We start from the raw sequence: 16,490 nt of genomic DNA on the forward strand, positions 1-16,490 counted from the left end.
GTTTCCAAAGGAAACAAGTAAGCCATCTCAAGTTTAAGTTCTGTCCTCAATAAAGTAAAAAATGTGCCAGGTACCATTTGACTGGATGATAACTAAACTGGACAAATATTTTCTCTCACTGGAGACTGACAGTGTTTTAGTTGTGCTTAAAATTTGTGATTATCCTCAAAAAAGGGTACAAATGAAAACTTATGGTTACCAGGAGATAAGGGGGGAAGCATAAATTGGGAGATTGGGATTGACATATACACACTACTATATACAAAATAGGTAATAATAACCTACTGTATAGCACGGGGAACTCTACTCAATACTCTGTAATGGCCTCTATGGGAAAAGAATCTTTAAAAAAAGTGGACATATGTATATGTATAACTGGCTCCCTTTGCTGTACACCTGAAACTAACACAAATTTGTAAATCAACTATACTCCAATAAAAATCTTTTAAAATAAAAAAATAGAGTACTACATGCATTTCTAAGAAATAAACATTATTTTCTTCATTCTTCTCAAATAAATAAAAATAAAATAATGTAATATGTGATTTTCAAGCTAATGAACACCTAAGAATGAAATTTGAAAATCTACATTTGGAATGTATAATTCTTTTGTTCAGAGGCAGTGACATTCCAAAAGAACAAAACTTCTCAAACATTTCCCCATTTAGAGTAATGCTGACAGTGAGTGCCTGGTGGATCTCAGAGGGGCACAACTGATAATATATTTATCATGCTGCCAGTTTGCTAAGTGGTTTCATATTCACTAAGAAAGACTTGTCAATGGATACTGAAGAATAGATGTGAGGTCTCTGTGTGTTGTCTCTGGGTGAGATCTCTGTGTGAAGTCTCTGTATGAGGTCCCTTTGGAAGGTATCTCTGGGAAATCTGTTAAATCTGTGCTAGGTTTCTGTCTGAGGGTCTGTGAAGCAACATGAGGTCCCTGTGTGAGGTCTCAGTATGTGATCTCTGAGAAAGGTGTTTGCGTGAGAAGTCTCTCTTGAGAGGTGTGTCCGTGAAGTCTTTGTGTATTGTCTCTGGGTCTCTCCATTTCTTTTTTTCTTTTGGTCTCTCAATTTCTTGTCTTACTGTACCTTATGGAAGACGGAGCAGCAAGAGAAGGGCAAAGGGACTTGCTTCTTTCTGTTTTCTTGCTGTTCCATCAGCATCACCTGTCTGTGGCACTCTCCCAGCAGGAGCCAGGGGGGTCCAAGTCCAGCTTCCCCATATTCCCAGAACTCACTTCTGGGTGCCCCTGAGAGGACCCAGCAGCAGCCAGGCTCAGGTCCCAGCCCTGTCAACTCTTTCCTCTGGGTACCGACCCCTCCCACAAGTCCTGGCTCCACTCTCACTGCTCTGCCCATTCTGGAGGCTGCCTTGGGAATCGGGGCCCAGAGGTAGGGCCTGGCTCCAGGGAGAAACCAGGGGTGTGAGCAGTCCTGTGCTCACTCTGCCCCCTCCACCCCAGGTCACAGCATTTCCACATGTTGAGGGGCCTGACAGGGATGGGGGATGGGGTCCATTTCTGTTGTCATCTGGATCAGGGGCATCAGCTGGAACAGAAATCTCCACAATGAGAAAGACACCACCTGGAGCTGTGTCCACCATGTGCCCTGCACATGGCAGAAAGCACCAAATCACTCTAGAGGAATTCTTCCTCATCTCCCTGCTTTTCCATATGGATGGGGGTCAGGAGACAAGAAAAGCTGTGCCAGAAGCAGATCAGTGGAACACTCCTGGATTGCACCCTGCCCCATCCACTTTGCACAGGTCACCTCCACACCACCACAAATCCTGTCTGATTGCTTCTTCACCTGCCAGGCTCTGGGGTGATCAAGGACTGGGAGACAGGCAAGGCTTACTACACAATCACAAGCCAGTCCCCACCTCTCTCCTGGAGCAGTCCTTTGGCCATGTGTTTATGTGAAGGTCACCAGACTAGGAGTCACATCCCAAGTTCCCTAGTCCTGGCTTTTACACCTATTGTTAAGTTATCCTTTCTAAAAGTCAAGAGGTGATGATGTGTAAGCTTATTAAATATAGTATTAAGAGATTAACCTTCCCTGATTTGCTTTACTTCTATAAGTTTGACCTTCTGTTTTGACCTAAAGGTGGTTTCTCTAGGTCTGTGATCTTAGAGTTGGAATAGGGTAGAGACCCTGGCGTGGGGCCATGGTGAGCTACTGGACCCTTAACTTTTCCTCCCCTTTAGGCCTTTAGATGGTGGTTGTATGTCAGGGGGCTGCTCTTTCAGAACTGCAATTTATGGGAATCTGGTACCACTTTGCCTCCTTCCTTGGATCCAATGATTTTTCTACACCTACATCCCACCCTAAATTCACAGTGTTTGACCATCAGATAGTTACTACCCACAGTCACACCCCTATTCCATTCATCCAAAACTCCTTCTCTGGGGTTAACATAGAGTGGAAGGTAGGTGACCCATGAACGCAGCCATTCATTTATATGGGACTGGACTCAACACAGCCCTCAGCAGCCTCCCTGATACTCCCCCCACCTACACACACAGAGCTGGAAATGCCATCCTTGCTGCTGCTCTAAAGTGTAGGAAAAACAGAGGTGGGGGAGGGTGATGCTGTACATTTTCTTATGGCTAAGCTAAAAGGGGTTCATAGGGCATATCTCAATCCCAACCTTCATCAGAGAGAGAAGGAACTCTTAAGAGCAGATGTTGTATATTCCCTACCAAGAGATCCAGGGGCAAGATTTCTCCTGTTTCTGAACTCACGAGCCCATACTCTATTCCCCCCAAACTTCCATCCACTTGGCTCTGACACTTCCTGGAGCCTGAATTGGAATGTCCGGCCCTATCGAGTAAACCTATCCACTACAGTTGCATAAAGTTCAAAGTAGCATAGAAGAAGGAGAAAGACTGGTTGAACCAGATCCTTGGGTGTGGGTTTCATAGGTTTTTCCCATCTCATTGTTAGAGTAATTTTGGTTTGTGTAATGACAGTATTATAAGGTGCAATGAAGGGACACGAGACAAGGAGCAAGCTTGTGATGCTACTGTCAACCTCCCTCCATGCCCCTCCCTTCTAGAAGACAAAGTGCACAGCACAGACAGCAGCCATTACACTATGCTTTTATTAGAAAAAAAAAATATATATATATATATATGTATTGGGGAACATTAAATATCTTGGATGTGCTAATGAGAAAATCATTTTCTCTACATGGACTGAATTTTTACTTGGAGACATGTCTTCCTACTAAAGGGAAGACTAAAGAAGGATTTTACTGTCGACCAGGCAAGACACCTCCCCAAAGATGACAATGCCTTGGACAGTGTTGATGGCGGGCTGGGGCACCTGGAATCGTTGGCCCATACTGGCAGGTACTAACTGGAAACAAACTCTTCTTGGGGGGCAAGGATGGGAGGCACCTTAGGCCCAGCTGCTCATCGTCAAACCTTACACTTTTCAAACTATGTTTGTGTCTGACTTTCCTTTCCCTGATAGAACAGCTCTGGCCCTTGGAGGTGGCTTTATGACTGCAGGCTGTATAACCCATCATTCTCCGTTGCTCTGGGTAGGAGGTAAGCCTATGGCCGCAGAAACACCCACATACTGGGACTTGGAATTCCAGTTTGTGTTCATTTAACTTTGTGGCATGAAGTCCATGGTGAATTGCTCTTTTTTCTTCTGGGATCTGTCCAACAGCTGTCATGCGTGCCTGACCCTCAGCAGTCTCACTCTTCAAGATTGATCTGCTTTTGACTGATCCGTGACTCTGGGCAGTGGCTTATATGGGCTTGAATTTTTGCAGAGCATCTCGACCATTGACTTTTTTATTGGGGAAAATCCACTTTAAAAATAGCCTCATCCTTTTTCTGAAGAGGCTTTCTGGAGGGCTATGTTTCTTCTCTGGCATGAGCTGGAGACATCTGCTCCCAATAGAGTCTGTTATTCCCCTGACCTGGGCAGGGTGGCTCATACTTCCAGCTTGAGAGGTCCCTAATTCTTTAAACCTTTCTTCGTGCTCTCCTGGTTTATGCCTCCTACAGTCCTCTCTTTTGTAAGTAGGGGCAATCATCTTGCTCTGGCTCTTCCATGAGTCTTGGAGTTTTGAAGTTTTGGGCTCCTGCTGCCCTAGGTTGCTCCTTTGGGCTTCCATAAGGCCACTTGGCTCCTGGGAAGCTAAACTGTCTCTGGTGGGGACTCTCTGGGGATGGCACTGAGGCACCTGAGAAGCCAAGTTGTCTGCAGCAAGGAACATGTGTTTGGGAAAGTCCTGAATCTGGTTGTCTGACTGTACCTTTACTTTGGAGTTAAACTCACTAGCAACCTCCATGTTAAGGCATGGCTCACCTGGATGTTGGAAAACAGACATTCTAGGTAGTAGGAAACTTTTACTGGCCGCTGGCACCTCTAAACTCCTCATATGTACATTTGTGGTTTGGGATTTTGTCAACCCTTTGGTTTCCAAGATAACACTAGACTGTGGTTGAAGAGCAGGAGACTCCTTGGCCTCCACAGCCTCCCTGGCCTCTTCACCTCTCAAAGATTGGGATCCTAAGTTCACCTCCATCACTGTTACCCTATGGCAGGGGTCTCCTGAGGCCTGACCACCACTCTCCTCTGTTGGCTCATTCCTGACCATTGCTGAACTTGGACCTGGCTCTAGGCTGTCCCTCTTGACCCATTCCCCAGTCTCACTCTTCCAGGTTCTGCCCACAAGGCTGAGTGTGAGGGACTGAGAAGGTGGCCTGCCCTCCTGTCCAGTCAGAGAAGCCTTTGAGGGCCCATGGTAGTCAGCAGATGGAATCGCTCCCAGGGCACTCTGGATTTCCTTACACACAGTTGAGGGGACAAGGAGAGGCCTCTTCAGGGTAGGAACTGACTCTTCTGTTATCACCTTCTCTCCTGAATGAGCCTGAGGAGGTTTCTCCAGGAACTCAGCACACTTGACTGTTGAGTGGGACCCAGACACACAGGTGGCTGAAGGGGAAGAGGCAAACTGCAGGACGGTGGAGGGTTGGAGCTTTTTCAGCTTCAAGAGATTTATGGGCTTGAGGACCTTGAGGGGGAGGGTCCACCTGTGCTTTACCCAAAACCTTCTAATATGTGCTTCCAGCAGCTCTCGAGTGTCTGGATCAAGGAAGGAAGCCCTACAGGAGGTGTTCATGCAGGGTTCCCAACCCTTCAAGCAGTATCTTCCACAGGCTCCAGCAGGCACTGCTTTGCACATCTCACCAGGAGGGTCTTGACATGAGAGCTGATGAAAGTTGCCCTTGCCAGGAAGCCTCCCCAGGCAGCTGTAAGAGAGCAGATGGGGCCAGGATGGCTGGACAGGACAGGCAGGGGTGGGCACCTGTATCCCAAGAACCCTCCTCTGCCCCCACACTGACTTCATAATGCTCCTGCTCTCCCTCACCCTAGGGCTTTAGCCACGCCCTCCCATGGCTCCCCCTCCCAGGGCTGGGGTCACATTATAGGCTCTGGGAGGAAGGACGACCCAGGAGAGAAGGGGAAAGATTCTTTACCTTTGCAGAAGTGAAACCAGGTTGTGAGTCCCCTCCAGTTCTTCCAGGCAATCTCTGCAAGCTGGAAATCAGGAGACTGGGTCATGGTGGTGAAGGCAGAGGCCTAAGAGTCTTTCAGGAGGCTGAGTGCAATGGCCCTTTAAGGGAAATCTTTGGAGGATTAGACTCTGGAGCCCAAGTATCAGTGTCCAAGGCCACATGTCCCTGACAGTGATGGTAAGTCTCACTTGAAAAGAGTTTGTGCTTTGCAAAGTGCCTCCACGTTAATTAACCCCTGTAGCCCTTACAACTGCCGTGTAGGGGAGAAAGGTCAGTGGTCATCACACAGAGGAATCTGAGCAAAGTTAAACAACTTGTCCACAGTTGGACTTGGAGGTCCCACTTCCCAACCCAGGCACCAATGGTCCACCACAGTCCACACACCCCATTTCTAGGTCCTCATGGCTTCATTCTAAGCACAAATTTCTGGGAAGTATCTGGGCTCTGATCTCCTTCCAACGAGCCTTCCCAAGGCTCTGTTTCCTGAAGAATAAGCTCTGCCACTGGCATCCTCAGAGACCGTGAAGCTGGGCCCTCAGGATTAGGAGAGATGGAAGCTAACTCTCGGGGGCGCGCAGGGCTGAACGGCAAAGGCTGACCTTTCAAAGATCCACTTTTCTTCCTACTCCTGCTCCTCCCCTTCAGCTCTACTTGATGCTGAGAGAGAAGAAAAAATGAGGGGCTAACACCCAACTCTCACTGTCATCTATCTAGGCAAGCTGTGTTCATGAACAACATGACTTTCTACATTTAACTAAAACTCTGTGGGTTTTTTTCCCCTTTTACTTATTTTTAAAGTGGATAAAAATATTTTCAGTTTTTCTTCTTTGAAGAGTGCAAAGAAGGATTTTTTTTTTTTTTTTTTGCGGTACGCGGGCCTCTCACTGTTGTGGCCTCTCCCATTGTGGGGCACAGGCTCCGGACGCACAGGCCCAGCGGCCATGGCTCATGGGCCCAGCCGCGCCGCGGCATGTGGGATCCTTCCGGACCGGGGCACGAACCCGCGTCCCCTGCATTGGCAGGCGGACTCTCAACCACTGCACCACCAGGGAAGCCCAAGAAGGATTTTTTAAGTTTTAATCACTATAGATTTCTTCTGTCACTGTTCCTCTGATCAAGAAACACACACATTCTCAGACCTAAATGCCCACGTGAGCTTTGTCAGATAGGATTCTGCTTCCCAAGGCCAGACCTCCACTCCAGCCTCTTCTCTCAGGCTCTCAGGGGCTCAGCATTGCCCTTAGATCAACCCCAACACAGAGGAAGGTCTCACTTGAGACACCCGCTGTGGGAAGGTGGCTGGTGAACCAGGGCTCAGGGGTCAGCCTTCCTGCAGAGATTGAACTCTTAGTAATCCAGTCCTTAACCATTAGTCACTGCACTGGGGACTTGCCCTGGAGCCCTCTACCATACCTGAACTCCTGGTCTACGATCTTAGGCTAGAAATCCTCATGCCCACTCTAACCCCTCTCTGGCCTGGCTTTTCCCTAGAAGGATGATGTTCTATACTTTTCTGAGAGTTCCCATCTCAGGAGTCTCTCTAGGTGGTTTAGAAAAGTGGAAATAAGAATAAGAAAAAAAGAGAGAATCTCTGCTGGGATTAAGCCAAAGGTTTCTTACCTTCCTGATGTTTCTATGTTTCCTAGGTGGTGTTAAGAATGGATTACTCTGGAAGCAGGGGAGTAACATTAGGAAGAGCCCCAGTCCACACAGGAACCCAAGGATGATATCAATCACCCAGGAAGTTGGGCTGGATCTCAGCCAGATAGCACCAATGTTTTTCAAAGAAAAGAGATTCTCCATCTTCTGAACTGCATTGCTGCCCTCAGGCAACAGAGCACTGGGAGTTCACTTGATGGCAGAACCCCAGGCCTGCATCACAGAGCTGTGGCCTTGTCACAAAGGGCTCCTGAGTGTGGGGGAGGGGCAATAAGAGAAAGAGGCTGAATCACTGCCCCTCCTTCCCATCCAGACCCACAGACACCTGCACCCTCCTGGGGCTTCCAGATCCCTCCTTCCAACTACTCTCATCCTGTCAGAGAGACCTTAGCCAATTTTCTGTTCATTCCATCTGGAACCTGGTTCCTTCATCCATTAGAGACCTTTACTTGAGGCCCACCAACTTGATAACTCTTGAACATCTTAAGCTGACCCTGGAAGACTGGCTGTTTCACAGATATTTTTACTCAGGATTTCCTTTGTCCTCAGCTCCAACTTTCCCACATCATGTTTGTGTCTTGTGTAAACCCAGGGATAGAACTTGAATTTTAGTTTTGTGAATTTTGAATAGTGTATGTTTTGCCTCATTTTCTATCAGAGGGAACTACACACAAAAATTAAAATAATTTATTTTTCAAAATTCATAAGTATGAAAGAATTATAAATAGTTATGTAATAGGGAAGAACAAATCTGACTCCACATCAGATCTTTTTTACTTTAATCTTTATGCTTTGTTGCCTGAGCTAACTCTGTCCATCCCTGTGACCCAGGCTGGCTCTGCACTTTTTGTAAAACAATGTTGCCTAGAGCCTGAAATACACAGGATAGCCTATTTCTAAGGCTCTGACTTTTAAGAGCCCATTCATGGAGATAAAAAGCTGCAGAACAGAGAATAATAATTGTTTTGTTGGAGGTTTACGGGAACACGTGACCTGACCAGGATCTGACCCATCTGGCCAGCTGCTAGAACAAAGGATCCAACACCAAGATATTTGCAGCAATTAGCCATGCCCCTCCCTCACCTTGCCTTTAAAAAGGCTTTGCTGAAAGCCTTCAGGGAGTTTGGGGTTTTTCCTGGGCATGAGCCACGTGTCTTCTTGCATGGTACTGTGTAAACCTTTCTCTGCTCCACACTCTGATGTTTCAGTATTTAGCCTCACTGTGCATCAGGCACACAGACTTGCATCTGGTAACAGTTAAACCTTCAAATGATATTTTTGTAAGTTTGTAGTGTTTATAATTCTGGAGTTAGTAAATCTTTAAACTGCACAAAAACTTTTGGGACACACTGCAAACACGCACACACACACGTACTCATTTTCCTTAACCAATCTAGTACTTTCAAATCCAGTAATCCATAATTTTCTACTTAAAAAAAATCTTTCATATGTTGTCTCAACCCAACTTCTTAGTTTGCAACGATAAGACAGTCCCCACTCTCCAGATAAATTTTGAAGTACGTGGTCTTAATCCATTAGGGCTGCTATAACAATATACCATAGACTGGGTAGATGAAAGACAACAGACATTTATTATCACAGTTCTGGAGGCTGGGAAGCCCAAGATCAAGTCACCAGTATGGCCACCTCATAGTGAGAGCTCTCTTCTTGGTTCACAGCTGGAGCCTTCTCTCTGTATCCTCATATGATGGGAGGAGGCTAGAGATATCTCTGGAGTCTCTTTTATAAGGCACTAATCCCATTCATGAAAGCTCATAAGCACTTTTGCATGGCCCCGCCTCCTATCTTTAAGAGGTAGGATTTCAACATGTCAATTTTGAGAGAACATTAACATTCAGACATGTGCACTCATTCTATACCCGGAAGCTAGGAATGGGTTAGGGTGAGCCAAGGTCCTGACCCCAAAGGGCTGTAGGGTGAAGAGTAGGACTAGGGGTCAAACCCTTGGGGCTGAGCCAGGTCTTGAGCAGCCTCTTCAGATATCCCTAGTGTGTTATGTATGTATTCTCTTTTCTGAGTGCGCCTTGCCTTTCCTGCCCCATCCTCCCAGGCCCCTGAAGCTTCAAGTCCAGCCTGAACCATATAGAAAAGGAGCTTTGAGTCTTACACAAAATTCCCTTATGACACCACTTCCTATCCCTTAGCAGTAACACAAGATTCACTGAAGGATTCACATGGTAAATATGTCTTAATGCCCCATGAAGGCTTTAAAATAATGTGTATTCTCTGCTTGTTAGTCATAATTTTATACAGTTTTAGTGGGAACGTGGGCATGTGAGTTTATTTGGCTATATTGCCATGAACGTGCACTTTCACAAACATATCTCCTACATCTACTATTTTTCCTACAGTCTTTTCCTCCCATATGATAGTCTCACCTTAATTCAACCTTTTATCAAAATTTAGACTTAGGTCTGTCACCATGTGGACATGCTTTGTAACAAAATAGCTTCAACCGAGGAGGTCAGTGGAAGGCCTGGACCAGCTATCTTGGTTCCATGATAGTAAGCAAAGGATCGCAAACTCCCATGTTAAGCTTAAGCAGAAAGCAAAGTTTAGTTAAGCATAGGTACACTCTCAGAGAGGGAGAGAGAGAAGGAGAGAGAAAGAGCAGGCTGTTTCTGAGAACAGGCTATTTCAGCGAAGTGAAGCAAGCCCAAAGCAAAGTATATGGAAGCAAAGGTACACTCTCGGGGTGGGGGGGGATGGGTGTACTGTTTCTGCAAATTGAAAGCAGCATTCCTATAAAGGCTTCCGGGCGCTTTTAAGGAGCATTTTGCAGAGAGGTGGGGGTGAGTGACAAGGATCATTATTTGATTGACAGTCCTGAGCTATGGAACAAGTTTTCTGCTGCGCATGCTCTCATCCTTGAATCCCCAAGAAATGCCTACTGGGTGGGGGGAGGGGCAAAACCGCATGTAATTTATTGTAATTATGGTCTAATGAGTCTGGATTTACTATAGGTCATACGCCTGTCTGGTCTGGGCATGCACAGCCTGGAGAAGTCGCCTTGTGTTACTGTGCCTCTCTTTATCAGGATAAGCTGCCCACCACCCGTCCATAGTTTCTCCCGTTCTGGGTGGAGTCAAGGGAGAGTCCCCAGATGGCTGGGTGTGACTCAATTTCTTCTTCTTGTCTTTCTCACCACTGTCACCTCCTTGCTGCTAATGTCTGACTTAACTACCTAACAGGTCTTCTTTGCATTCATATTTGCTCTCTAAATTTTCTCTATTACTTTATTTTCAATATGTTTTGTTTGATGGGGTTTTTTTTTGAAATTTAAAAATCTTATGATAACATTTACCTTGATTTATTTAATTATTGTTCTACTGTTATTGATTTTTGCCATCTTATTTTATGCTTTATTTTCTACATTTTCTTTATTGTTTCTTTTTTTCCCTTCTTTGGCATCTTCCATTTTACAGGTCAAGGGTACTTATGTTTGTTTGACATTTGGGAATTTTAGTATTGTAATGGTTTTATATCTTGAATTATGTTAATTTTCTCCTCAATTTCTTACCCGTGGATGAAAAATGTTCCCTGCCATATCAGTAGACAAAGGATGTTGCAGTCATCAAGTCAGACGTCAAAGCAGGAACCCTCAACTGTGCACCTTGAGGGGATTTGGGATGGAGAAAAACAGGGTACTGGTTCTAGAGTTAAGGTGCATATCAAAGGAATGATTTCACGGAGCCCAGATTCTTTCATCTTTTCATACATAGAAAAGTGCTAAAGTCCTTAACTTGAGAGGTCTAGTTTTCTTTAATTAATAATAATCTTTTGATGTTCTGACTACCTGGTTTTTGTTGACTCCTCCCTTAGGTCTTCTGAGCAGTTCCTCAGAGTGATCTGACAGGCTGTGTTCTGGGCTTAAGTCCTCAGAAAATCTGCCAAATAAAACATAATTCTCCTTTTGGGTTGTGCATATTTTTCAGTCAGCAGTCTTGGCAACCAATGAAGGGGCCCAGAGCAGACTTTTCTTCTTTGCCTGAACTCTATGAGGATCCAGAGTCCTGGCACCAGCAGAGGCTTCTTGGGCCTGTCCGCTTTCTCAGAGAGTCCAGACGAATTTGGGTGAGTATCTCCTGGTTCTTGGATCTCCAGTTTTGGTTGATGATCCTAAGTTTTATTCAGTGGTGTTAAACTCTTCTCTTGAGTAGTAGGTTATCCTTGAAACTTGGTTTCAAGAAGAAGTACCTGGGTCATCCTCAGTGAAAGACACTGGGAAGATTTTTACTCAGTTTAAACACTGAGAGCTTAACCTCGGTAGAAAAACACTGGGAAGACTTTTGCTCAAGTGGGTTAGCCTCACTTAAAAGACACTGGGAAGATCTTGCTCAGTTTAGACACTGCGTGGTTTATCCTCAGTTGAAAGACTGGGGAGACTTTGCTCAGGTGAAAGACACTGAGTAAAAGTTGGACTGGGTAATTAGGTGGAAGACTAACCTGTCTTCCTTGAATTGGCTACTTTAATAGAGTTTGTCAAAATAAAAGTGATCTTCACAAATTGAACTCAGAATGGGGAACTTAGCTTTCAATACAAAAAGAAAAGGAACAACAACAGATTTCCAGCCTCCAACGGATATCCTGGCCAGGTTTATGTCCATACAAAATTTACATTTACAAGTGCTTACTTTCTTGGGACTTAAAGAAAATCTTGCCCTAAAAATGACTAAGATAGGACTCTTTTATTGCATATGCAGTTAAGTTAGAAAAAGCTGGCTTGATAAAAACATCTTTTCAGAATTCTGACTTCAAAAAAACAAAAGGCTTTCTAGGGGAAACTTGCATTTCTCTTCCTGTGTCTTTGAAATGTTAAGTGTTCTGATATTCTTCAGTGTGTGTGTGAGTGTGTGTGTGTGTGTGTGTGTGTGTTTTGAGAACTTGGTCACTACCATCCAAAAGTACTTATATGGTGTACATTTGCCAATTTCCTCACTTCCATTGTGAAAGGAGTTCCCTATTCCTAAGAAAATGGACCTATGTCCGACTGACACAGAAGATGGAGATTTATCCCAGTGCATTTATATATGTATATCTATTAAATTTATGTATATATATATATAATGCCTAATGGAAACATCTCAGATGTTCTCTTTGGTATTTTTCTTTAATTTTACTTATAAAATTGTGACCGTTTTTTAACTCAAAAGAGGAGAACCTTAAAAATTAATTAAGAAGACATCCTCAGTAGTCTAAGGTTCAGAGTGACTTGGCAGAGAAAATTGCTGAATGGTTAGATAATAGTGCTGGTATGCTTGGCTATTGTAACACTTTACATTTGAGTTTCTCTTCCTTGAAATTACAAGAACTATATGACTCAAGACAAAGAATGATAATTAGGAATATTCTGCTTGCTTTATTTTATTTAATTTATTTTTTTTGTTGTTGCGGTACGTGGGCCTCTCACTGCTGCGGCCTCTCCCGTTGCAGAGCACAGGCTCCGGACACGCAGGCCCAGCGGCCATGGCCCACGGGCCCAGCCGCTCCGCGGCATGTGGGATCCTCCCGGACGGGGGCACGAACCCGTGTCCCCTGCATCGGCAGGCGGACTCCCAACCACTGTGCCACCAGGGAAGCCCCTCTGCTTGCTTTTTATATAGCCTATTGAAGAACATTTTAATTATTTGGAGGTCATAGGAAGGAACCTTCATGATCTAAGTTTTGAACAAGTAGTGTTGCAACACAAAGCTATGACTTAAAAAGGAAATTTGAAATGACCTATTTCTTTTGGCATCTCAATCCAGATATCTGTCAGTAAAATGAGTCACTTTTCGGTCAAATGGGTGCTCAGCAATATAATTTTTTATTGGGAAGCTGAAAGGAACCATTGCCAAGCAGAGCACCTGCAGTGTTAACATCTATATTTGAGCATCTTTCGTTTTCCCAAGGGGTGCAAGTGAAGAGAAGGCAGGCAGAGAAATGCACTTGAATAAAGCTTTTCAAGATGGATAGAACAGAGAGCATTCCCAGAGGCAGGTCAAGTTCAACCCAAGAACAACTCTCTCAGTGCTTTCACAACTAGGTAAAATACAAGACCAGTAGTAACTCAGCTCTCAAATGAGTGCTGAAATCCAGCAGAAGGTTGTTAATATTGATACGGTTAACATACATCAAATAGGATTACTGAATTTTCTGAATCCAACTGAACTCCCAGGATTGTTTGGTTTCAAAGGCTGTTGGGCTCAAGATGCATTTGCTTTTAAATAATCCTTCCTAAAATGTTCAGCTTTCAGTCTAATATGATTGAAACCCAGCTTGAGTGTGTCTTATAATACACTGAACTGGAAAGACTATGGGCATTGAATTATTCAAAACATGGCAGGTGAAGGAGTGATATGTGGGGAGGATGTGATCATAGAAATGAGTGAGACTTGATATGTCTTGTTATCTCATTTGATTTACCTGTTAGAATTCTTCCAAATATTAGAGGAAAGAAATCAATATCAATTTTCACCTGTCACGTTCCACACTTCAATGATTAATGAATGTCAAATTTGACCACAGTTTTCTGTACCACCTGCTCTGAAATAATATTTCTGGGCCTTTATTAAAAATGTAAAATTTTCATTGAATTTCCAAATATGATTCTGCAGTGGCTAATTCAGCTTGTTTTATTAGTAAGCAAGTTCTGATGAGTAATACTAATTTAATAAGCCTGCATGTGAGGTTAAAGTGTAAACTATTCCTGCCGAAGGTGATGAGATATGACTGTGATGTGGTGGTAGGGCACTCACCTTCCTGAACGAACCCTGCGAGCACACAGGTCTTGGGAGAAACCAGTACAAATCTGATATCATTTTGCATGTCTCCTGTAGCAGTGGAATGCACACACATACAAACATGATCATGGGTGAAAAAACACACATGCGCACCTTAGAGGCTTACATTAATTTCTGAATATAGTTCTCCGGAAAGAAAAAGCTTTACTGATGATTTGTATTTTTATAGTTTATTGTTTTATCCATACTAAAACACTTCATGAAATCACTTCCTGTTTTGTTGTCCATGGAATCCTTTCAATTTTGAGATGCTAAATATAAATCGAAATAATGATTATAGTCCTTGGCCATGAAAGACTAAGTTACAGAGAACCCGGTGACTGGAGGTCAGAGCTGACACGGAATTATTCTCTGCTCCAGAGGCCATCAGAATATCACTGTGTACCCACTTAAGGATAGAATGCTGCTATTGAGAAACGAGCTCTCTTTTATTTCTACTAAAAGGAGAGAACAGTAGGGGACCTTGGCTGCGCGAGTGTATGAGACTTTCTCTGTTTTAGACAATAAGCCAAAAACAATACATGAAATAGCCTCACGCCTTTTGTCTTTTGTACCCAGCTCCTTCCTGTATTGCTCCTGATCAATTACACTTACATCAACAAGAGTTGCTTGAACATTTTGACAGTTATGTTCCCCATACCCTGAAGCATTTTTAAAGGGTTACTGAGATAAAGCTATTTCAAAAATACTCCCTCCAAATTTTTTCAGGGTGGCATCAATGAAAGTAACTTCTGAGAGGAAAAAAACTTGAGTTCCTGGCCTACCACTCTAAGGCCAGGCAAGCATAAACCTTCATAGCAAAACCTAAGTTTGCTCCCAGTTGAGAATTTGGTTTCCACGGTCTTATATAAAAAGTATATGGAGACTTTAATTCCCTATAAGCCCTTTCCAAAGAGTGAATACAGTTCATCATTCGTAAGAGATGATGGAAGTTACAATTTTGTTGAATAGGTGGAATATATATTACATATAATATACATATTTATTTTTAATATATACATAATATATATATAAAGTTACTATTCAGAGTCCTAAAACGTGGATTTTTCTTACTTATCAAGAATGAACAGTAACTTGATCTCTAAACAATAAAGCACCTGGTCATAACAAAATCATAACAAATATTTGATATCAGAATGAATTCACTGTTCAGGTGTAAAGAGGGAATAGCTTCAGTTTTCCTCTTTCGTGCACCCCATTATTGCATCCTGGACAGAGGGGATTTTCTTGATTTTAATCTAAAGGAGAAATGGTCACTTTTGTTGAGATGGAAATTGACAACCTCAGTAGGCAGAGGCACTTTTTATTTGGCTGAATTCATGTTTCTAGTGATAATGCAAGGTGTAATAGGGTTTTCTCAGCCACTCCAAAATCTGAAAATGATAAGCATCTCACCAGAGTTTCAGGATGGCCCATTACCTATTCTGTGGAAAGGATATTCAAAATACCATGCTTCATCAATGTCTTCTTTGACTTATTAATGAATGGACAACTACTGAGTTAAGACAGTGTCTTATCCTTGCTTCAAAAAAATAAAAACAAAAAACCCCCACAAACACAAAGAAACTGTTAACAATGAAAACTTATTATGCCAGGCCTTAGTATGGCCTGACTTGGAAATTTAGTTTCAGAGGCTTTTGTGAATATACCAAGGAAAGAGGACCTAGGTGTACCTTATTCTCACAGGCCGCCAATAAATATTTGCTTAACGGACAAAAAATTAATATATAGTATAGGAGAGAACCTGACAGATGCTTAACATTATTGAGTGATAGCAATGCCCAAACTCATCTGTGATCAAACACTATGAAAGTATCCTCCTAAGGATAAACTTATTACAAATAAGAAGTGAAAGTTCAATTATGCAGATACTTTCAATGTCAGCTCTGATATGCAAAAAGCATGGAAGTTGTCACTGTATCTTGTCCTTACACGATAATGCTGTACAAAATGAAAATCAGTGACTTTTCTCAGACGTGATTAATAAAACATGTAAGTATGACAGAATTTTCAAACGGTAATTATGTATGTGTATATATGTGTCTCTGAAAAATCTGTGTCAAAGAAAACTGAGGCTATCAGTATAAACTTATTTAACTTCTATCTCTTCTTACCTTTATTTCCTCCCGAACTTACCAGTATCCATCCAGCTCAAAGGATACAAGTGATTTTTATATACTGTGCAAGGTTTTTTTTCTTATTCATATGTCCATGTTTCCCCAATTCTCTAAATTATTATCTACATCTTCAGGATCTCCTTTATTGGTTCCTTCATTTCAACATATAAGTCCTTCTCATTCTAAAAAATTCTTTTTTGCTAATTATTTTCTCTTTTCATCCAAACTCCTTGAGAGTAGCCTATTCCCACTGTCCTCACTAGCCCCGCCTGGCCTGACAGGCAGCCCTACACCCTCAGTTTATTGCCATCTGGCTTTTTGTCCACCACTTCACTGAACTGCTCTAAGGTCACTGGGGACCTAACTGCC

At 43.2% G+C, this 16,490-nt stretch overlaps 1 protein-coding gene across 1 annotated transcript; it reads right to left on the reverse strand.

Annotated features, from left to right (window-relative positions):
• Positions 1-3,255: 3,255 nt before the first annotated feature.
• LOC307055642 (spermatogenesis-associated protein 31A6-like) lies at positions 3,256-7,345 on the reverse strand (the record flags this gene model as incomplete). The annotated part of the gene is given in 5 exon segments (XM_079707835.1): positions 3,256-3,762; positions 3,766-5,275; positions 5,504-5,564; positions 6,007-6,199; positions 7,163-7,345. Coding segments are annotated over 5 exon segments (2,454 nt in total).
• Positions 7,346-16,490: the final 9,145 nt, after the last annotated feature.

Source organism: Hyperoodon ampullatus (assembly GCF_949752795.1).
Source record: "Hyperoodon ampullatus genome assembly, chromosome: 7".
Taxonomy (NCBI): Eukaryota; Metazoa; Chordata; class Mammalia; order Artiodactyla; family Ziphiidae; genus Hyperoodon; species Hyperoodon ampullatus.